At 43.0% G+C, this 8,169-nt stretch overlaps 2 protein-coding genes across 5 annotated transcripts in view; both read left to right on the top strand.

The window, feature by feature from the left end:
- Positions 1-4,863, top strand: part of PCNA (proliferating cell nuclear antigen) — a 20,163-nt gene extending 15,300 nt beyond the window's left edge. For 2 of the 3 annotated variants that reach the window (XM_011975319.1, XM_011975311.1), the window contains 5 exons: positions 673-770; positions 862-929; positions 2,192-2,386; positions 4,250-4,373; positions 4,455-4,863. In XM_011975319.1, coding sequence (XP_011830709.1) covers positions 673-770; positions 862-929; positions 2,192-2,386; positions 4,250-4,373; positions 4,455-4,534 — 565 coding nt within the window. In that variant the 3' untranslated portion in view covers positions 4,535-4,863. The remainder of the gene's footprint in view (positions 1-672; positions 771-861; positions 930-2,191; positions 2,387-4,249; positions 4,374-4,454) is intronic. The other variant, XM_011975329.1, reaches the window with a different exon arrangement.
- Positions 4,864-6,749: 1,886 nt separating this feature from the next.
- TMEM230 (transmembrane protein 230) overlaps positions 6,750-8,169 on the top strand; it is a 17,193-nt gene continuing 15,773 nt past the window's right edge. Inside the window, exon 1 of one of the 2 annotated variants that reach the window (XM_011975301.1) lies at positions 6,750-6,876. The gene's annotated coding sequence lies outside the window, so the exon portion shown is untranslated. Of the gene's footprint in view, positions 6,877-6,944; positions 7,079-8,169 lie in introns of those variants that run through there. The other variant, XM_011975296.1, reaches the window with a different exon arrangement.

Genomic DNA, 8,169 nt, shown 5'->3' with positions numbered 1-8,169 from the left:
CCACCTCCGGGGCTTGGCGGGATCGCTTCCGAGCCGAGCCCTCATTGGCTGGCGTGGACCATCCGCACCTTCTCATTGGCCTGCCATGCAGTGGGGTGGGGCCCAGCTGAGCGCGCGGTTCGGAAAAGCCCGCGCTGGCTGCTGCGCGAACCTGCTTTTTCGCGCCAAAGTCACAAAGCGGGTGGTGGCGGGAAAATGACTGGTTTTTCTGCAGTGCCAGGAACACTGCTCCAGAGCTTTTGCTCACTAAATCCTGTTGGCCTTGAATGGACGCTTTAGTTGTGGCTTTTTTGTTTCCGAGACGGTCTGGATGTGTTGGCCCGGGCTGGTCTCCAACTTCTGGGCTCGGGCGATCCTCCCGGCTCAGTCGCGGTTGACTTTAAATGCTTTATAATGTGCCCTTGCGAGAAAAGTGTCAGCCTGTCATCCTACTTAGTGGCAGGAGATTGTTTCTATCCAGAAGGGAAACTGCTGGTGGTATTTTAGTATAAATACTGCCAGATGCATCCCAAAATGTCTGCATTCATATTCGCATCCTCCAGCAGTGCAATTACCCTCCACCAGTTCTGAGACGGCCTATGGGTGAGAGTGGTAACCCCTTCTAAATGCATTAGAAATACAGACCTTCAGTAGATGGTGTTGATTTTAAACCATGTGTCTCCTGTCTTCTAGTATGTCCAAAATACTAAAATGCGCCGGCAATGAAGATATCATTACACTAAGGGCTGAAGATAATGCGGATACCTTGGCGCTAGTATTTGAAGCACCAAGTAAGTCGTACCTTTTTACTGAGTTATGAAGCTACAGAAGATCAAAACTCTGTGCCAGTGTTTCTCAACAGCATTTGCTTTTTTTTGGTAGACCAGGAGAAAGTTTCAGACTATGAAATGAAGTTGATGGATTTGGATGTTGAACAACTTGGAATTCCAGTGAGTATCAGTTTCTGATTGTAGCGACTGCTGTACACAGGCATGATAGTTATGTCATAGAGTGTTGTTTATTTTTACAGACAGGGTCTTCCTCTTTTGCCCAGGCTGGAGTGCAGTGGTGCCATATAGCTCACTGTAACCTGGGACTCCTGGGCTCAAGCAATCCACTTAGTCTCCTAAGTGGCTAGGAAGGACTACAGGTCTGTCCCACCACGCCTGGCTAATTTTTTTATTTTTGTGTGTGGGTGTGGGGGCAGTCTTGCCCAGGCTGGTCTGGAACTCCTGGCCTCAATGATCCTCCTCCGTCAAGATAAGTTAATATAATTTAAGCGTACTTCATAACAGAACTTTTTCTAGAAACATATCTACTGGTGCATGTTTTAAAGAGATTTTAGTATTTGGATAGTTGTTTACCACAAGTCTAAAACTCACTGGTTAAATTTATTGTTTACTGCCAGTTGTCTATTTGCATTAATTTCCATGAACTTCTTTTAAAATTTGCTTCCTTCTAGGATGCTTGGGTTTTTTTTGTTTTGTTTTGTTTTGTTTTTGAGGCGGAGTCTCGCTCTGTCGCCCAGGCTGGAGTGCTGTGGCCGGATCTCAGCTCACTGCAAGCTCCGCCACCCGGGTTTACGCCATTCTCCTGCCTCAGCTTCCCGAGTAGCTGGGACTACAGGCGCCCACCACCTCGCCCGGCTAGTTTTTTTTTTTTTTTTTTTTTTTAGTAGAGACGGGGTTTCACCAGGTTAGCCAGGATGGTCTCGATCTCCTGACCTTGTGATCCGCCTGTCTCGGCCTCCCAAAGTGCTGGGATTACAGGCTTGAGCCACCGCGCCCGGCCCGATGCTTGGTTTTTATTAAGTGGGTTTGAAAGCTATCTTAGAAGAAATTTATCCAGGTTAGGTTTATAAACACCAAAGGAGAGAAGAAATGTTGGAATGTTGAAAATGCCTAATATCATATTCTCTCGTTTTCTTTTAGAAAGTAGTTAGACCTGCTTGCGCCGTCATCATTTCTGTGGCATACTCTAATGTTCTCTTACTTTATCCCTGGAGGATGAGGAGGAGGAGGCGCTTGTTCCCTGGGCAGTGCATTTAATAGCCATTTATTATTTTTGAGTGGAGTTTGTTAAGAAATTACACGAGTCAGTAATCAGAAAATCTTGATTCTGAGTTGTTTAGATGTTGCCTTTTAAGAAAGTGAGGGTGCCAAATCATTAAATTTCTAACAATTAACTTTTGGAAAATTTTTGTTCTTAATAGGAACAAGAGTACAGCTGTGTAGTAAAGATGCCTTCTGGTGAATTTGCACGTATATGCCGAGATCTCAGCCATATTGGAGATGCTGTTGTAATTTCCTGTGCAAAAGATGGCGTGAAATTTTCTGCAAGTGGAGAACTTGGAAATGGAAACATTAAATTGTCACAGACAAGTAATGTCGATAAAGAGGAGGAAGCTGTAAGTAGTTTTTAAGTAAAAAAAATAGTTTGAAGAGAATTGTAATACTGCTTATTAGGTTAATTGCTAAAATTAAAAGTAGACAGAATTGGATCCCAAGTAATTTCTGAAAATTGAGATACTGTTGAAATCTGCAACTGATTTGTGTCATCCAATTTAGAATTATATTTGCAAGAAGGGAATACAAATTCAGCACGTGTACATACCACAGAACAATGGTTTATGGATCAAGCCCACACAGGCTCTTAAGGGTAGGATTGGGAAGCTAGGCATCTAACCTTTAGCTTTCTGGAGATATTTACTCTTACCAAATAATTAAGCATAGAACAGCAACTCTATAGAAGGGTATGGTTAGGAGTAAAAGTCTACCTGTTAGGAGCGCTTATGTAATCCTTATATTAGCGTACATGTTGTGGGTCCAATTGGTAGCCCATTTTAAAGGTGGAGAAGCAGGCTGAGCAACCTTAAGTGACAATTTAGCCAAAGTCACAGGCTGTATGAATCAAAGGTTAAACAGGAAGACTTCTCACTAAGGCTAGAAAGCAGACTCCATGCAACTTGGAGAGTACTTAGAGAGCCCTTGCTTAACCAAAATAGAAAAAATTAGCCGGGCATGGTGGTGCACACCTGTAACCCCAGCTACTCGGAAGGCTGAGACAGGAGAATGACTTGAACTGAGGAAGTGGAGGTTGCAGTGAGCCCAGATCATGCCACTCCCCTCCAGCCTGGGTGACAGAGCAAGACTCCATCTTAAAAAAAAAAAAAAAAAAAAACTCGGTAACCTGAGCATAAATTAAAACTTGGGAAATCAAGGACGAAGGTCCTAATCTCATAAGCTTGTTAGGATTAAATATGGTAACATTAAAGAGCTTAGCATATGCTGTGTCTGGCATATTACAAGCTTACAATAAATACTATATATTGCTTTCTTGTCCCTTGAATGGGTAGTCAACATTTAGTTTAAATAAAGTTGTAAAATTCAGTTGGAAGTTGTTTTTTTTTTTTTTTATTAATAAAGGCTAGGAGCTGATTCTTTATCTGTTTCCTGAAACACATTTCCGCTCCTCTGCTAACCTTATTTTTTTTCTTTTTCTGTTTTTCTTTGTTTTTGAGACAGGGTCTTGCTCTGTCCATCCAGGCTGGAGTGCAGTGGTGCAGTCATGGCTCACTACAGCCTCAAACTCCAGGGCTTAAGTTGATCCTCCTGCCTTGGTTTCCCTAGTAGCTGGGACTACAGGTGTGTGCCAACACACCTAGCCTGGTTTCCTCTAATTTCATTCTTCCCCTTCCATTACAGTCTCTTTGTTGAAGAAATTAGATGATTTGTTAAGTTTTCCAGAGTTTGGATTTTGCTGATTGCATTCCTGTGTATACGTAAATTCTTCCACCCTGTGTCCTACAGACTGGTAGCTATAGTCCTGGAGCCTTGATGATATTCAGGATGTTTTGTTTCGGGGGTGAGAGAGCACGAATACTTTATAGGTGGTGGTGTGTGCCTCTAGTAGAAGGCACAAGGGGTCTGGATGTCTTCGCAGTGTTAGCAGCTATAATAGTCATTGTCTAGATCCATTAAGTCATTGGAGTTTGCAGAGCTGAAATTAATACATTTCATTCATTTATTAGCTGCTTATCAGAAGAATTTCCATAAAGAAAAGCTTTCCCATATTATATAATTTGGTTATCTAAATTATAGGAAAGACGAGCTAGATACTCGATTCTTTTGCTTTATGCATCAGTCTTCAAAATTTTCATAGCTCCCTCCAAAGTGACTAATAAAAGTGTTTGTGGGTTTTTATAAATGCAAGCTAATAGATTGCAACTTTCTTGATGTTTTTCAATGATGAATCTTGTTTTCTCTTGTAGGTTACCATAGAGATGAATGAACCAGTTCAACTAACTTTTGCACTGAGGTACCTGAACTTCTTTACAAAAGCCACTCCACTCTCTTCAACGGTGACACTCAGTATGTCTGCAGATGTACCCCTTGGTAAGATAATAAATTTGAACCTTGTTTTGTAGGTAGTATATGTGATACTCCTCCGTAATTAACTATCTTCCGGTCTTTCAGTTGTAGAGTATAAAATTGCTGATATGGGACACTTGAAGTACTACTTGGCTCCCAAGATCGAGGATGAAGAAGGATCTTAGGCATTCTTAAAATTCAAGAAAATAAAACTAAGCTCTTTGAGAACTGCTTCTGAGATGCCAGCATATACTGAAGTCTTTTCTGTCACCAAATTTGTACTTTTAAGTACATATGTAGATATTGTTTTCTGTAAATAACCTATTTTTTTCTCTATTCTCTGCAATTTGTTTAAAGAATAAAGTCCAAAGTCAGATCTGGTCTAGTTAACCTAGAAGTATTTTTGTCTCTTAGAAATACATGTGATTTTTATAATACAAGAGGGTCTTGACTCTAAATGCAGTTTTAGAATTGTTTTTGAATTTAAATAAAGTTACTTGAATTTCAAACATCACAGGGCAGTGCCTTCATTTTTTGACCAGGACTGTTGGAAGTATCCTACTGAATTCCCAGCTACAGCTACCCTTTCATGTAAATGGTTTTTCAGTTTAGAGCAGCCTGATGGAGATCAAAAGGATTTCAAATACAGTAGGTTACTAGATATTTTAGGGGGATTCGCTTGTCAAACTTGTTATTCCAATTTGAGGACGAGGAACAAGTGAGAGTAGTACAAATCCTGTGTACTTCGTTTTACTTGGCAAAAGTTAATACTCTTCAGAATCTTCGTGTACCCAAAGTCGTGTTGGCTTTATAAGGATGTTAATGGAGTGTTTCTTTTTAGCCTAGGGAGTCCTACAAGAGTCTTTGATGTTTCAGTAGATCTGTAATGGGGCCCAAGGAGTATGGTTCTGCAAAATTTCTCTAGTATAAATACACTTTTTGCAACTTCACTCACATAAAGGATGAAGATGTCTTAAATTCCATGGATGTTGGATCCAACCAAGAAAGTGAAAAAGCCCTGAAGTTACGAAGAAAGACTTAAAAACATTCCCATTAATAGCTGTAAGATAACTGTGCTGTGTATTAATTTTTTGCGTGGTGCAGTGCCTCACACCTGTAATCCCAGCACTTTGGGAGGCAGGCGGATCAACCAAAGTCAGGAGTTTGAGACCAGCCTGGCCAACATGGTGAAACCCCATCTCTACTAAAAATGAAAAAAAAAAAAAACTAGCTAGGCATGGTGGCGCATGCCTGTAGTCACAGCTACTTGGGAGGCTGAGGCAGGAGAATCGCTTAAACCCGGGAGGTGGAGGTTGCAGTGAGCCGCGATCATGCCACTGCACTCCAGCCTGGGCAAGAGTGAAACTCCATCTCAAAAATACATATATATATTTTTGGCTGGTTTGATAGTAGTAGATTATCAGAACTTACATTAGTGTCACTAAAGTAGGTATACAACCCCCGCTGCTAAATTTGGCTTTAGAAAAAGCATTTTTTAAAATTGCTTTATCATAATCCTTTTTTCCAGTGCATTTTTGTTTGGTAGATTAAATGACTAGTTTCTTTATTAAATTACTTGGACTGAGTTCTAGTTACTGGACATGAGAATTAACCATGTCCAGTAGTAAGTATTCATTTTCCTACAGTGTGCCTCTGAGTGAAGAAGGAAACAGGCTGCAAAAGAGGCTGATGGAATTTTGGGGTGATGAATGTATTTCCATCTAGATTGGTGATGGTTCTAGGACCATACGTATTTTCAGAGCTCATCTATTTGTACTTGTGTATAAATTATACCTTAATAAACAACTTTCTGAAAAGCTTCATGTGCAGCAAAATGTCCCTTGTGGGCAGGCCTTTTACCTGGACAAGGCCTGAAAATAAGCACAAGTTTGTGGAGCTATTCAAGGGAAGTATAGTGGGGTATTGATAGCACAGTTTACAAGTGTGCTATTCAAGGGAAGTGTGGTAGTGGGGTGTTGAAGGCGAGCGCCCGTGGAAGGCTGGCGTCTTGCAGCGGATATCTGGCCGCACTGACTTCTGGTCCTGAGGCTGCGACGGACTCGGCTTCTGCCTCCCTGGGAAGCCATGGCGCTCTCTAGCCTGGCCCCTGTTCTAAGGAAGGGAGAAACCACGTAGCTGGCTTGCCCTGGGCCTGACGGTGACCCAGGTGGGCGAGGACCCTAGGTGCTCGCCCGCCACAGTGGAGGTAGCCGGCGGCGGGCACAGGTCTCGGCTGCCTAAACAAAACCCACGAATCGGCATTCGGCCCGTGCAGCCCCGATGCCTCCTGCAGCTGATACTCGGTAAGTGATAGCCTGGGAAGCTGGTTGAGGAAACAAACGCTTCCGGAGACGCAACTTCCGACGCGCCTGTTTCCGACGCGCCTGTTTCCGGCACGCCACTTCCGGCGCACTGATCCCGGCTGGGGCGGGCTGAGTGGCCCTTAAGCGGGCCGTACCATGCGACCTCGTGCGCTGCCAACCGTGGGCGAGCTCTGGGTGTGCGGGCGGCCTGGCGCGGCGCTCCGGTAAGGCGTGTGTGCGACGGGGCGGGGACAGAACCGTCCTCTTGGGCTCTGGGCGTGTCCGAGACCGCGCTTCCCGCCGAAATCAAGCTCTGAGTCATCGGTGTGGGGCATTCGTCCTCCCTGGCAGTTTGTTTTACGTCTAAATTCGCGTCGGTTCTTATTTATCTCTCTGGCAAGGTCTGAAGACGGGCAGGAGAATAACGTATGTAGAGACTCGTAATGCCAGGCACTGTGCCAAACGTCTTATGATGCTTTTAGAACTCTCGTAACATTCAGGTGCTGAGGGAGTTTGGGGGTAGCGGTGAGCTGGTAAAAAGCCTGTTGGTAACGAAGACTGATACTTTGAAAATGCTCTTTTTTCTTTTCCCCCTCTTTTAGAATCCTCTTTGCCAAGAGTAAACATTCGTCTCCCCTCTCCCTCACGCCCCTGCGATGTGTTGTTTTGATGCGGATGTATGAATAATGTCAGGACGTACTTAACAAAAAAGTCTAAGTGCAAGTTAGATGTGGTTAAATTCCTTCAAAAACCACACATATTGGTAGTTTGAACTTGTATAGAATTAAATGCAGTCGGGATCACAACACTAAAAACCTAGTGTTTGACGCAGTTTGATCCAATCTTTTTTGAAAAGTATAGAGATTAGCATTATGCTCATTTTTCAATACTTGATTTCTAGACCAGGATGTAATCAATAAAAAGGGACACTAATATTTAGCACCAATTATTTAATTATGCTAGTTACTTTGCATTGACTGCAAGCCACTTAAAACAGTTTGTTAGGCCGGGCACACTGGCTCACGCCTATAATCCCAGCACTTTGGGAGGCCGAGGCGTACGGATCAAAAGGTCAGGAGTTTGAGACCAACCTGGCCAATATGGTGAAACCCGTCTCTACTAAAACTACAAAAATTAGCCAGGCATGGTAGCAGGCGCCTGTAGTCCCAGCCACTTGGGAGGCTGAGGCGGGAGGCGGGAGAGTCGTTTGAACCCTGGAGGCGGAGGTTGCAATGAGCCGAGATCGGATCACTGCACTCCAGCCTGAGTGACAGAACGAGACTCCGAGACTCCGTCTAAAAAAAAAAAAAACACCAAAAAAAGAAAACAATTTGTTAATTTTTGGAATTAAGTATGTGCAAAGTACTTAGAACAGCTGGCATCTAACAAAGACTAGGTAAGTACTAACCACCATTATTGTGATGATGATAATGATGAATTTTCAAAATGCCAACCCAGAAAAAAACTAGTCCTTTTTTTATGTTGCCCTTATGCCCTTATTGAAATACTTCATTTTA

The sequence above is a fragment of the Mandrillus leucophaeus genome, unplaced genomic scaffold (assembly GCF_000951045.1).
Source record: "Mandrillus leucophaeus isolate KB7577 unplaced genomic scaffold, Mleu.le_1.0 Scaffold101, whole genome shotgun sequence".
Classification (NCBI taxonomy): Eukaryota; Metazoa; Chordata; class Mammalia; order Primates; family Cercopithecidae; genus Mandrillus; species Mandrillus leucophaeus.
Note: the sequence above shows the minus strand (reverse complement) of the source record. Positions and strands in the feature narration are given on the sequence as shown.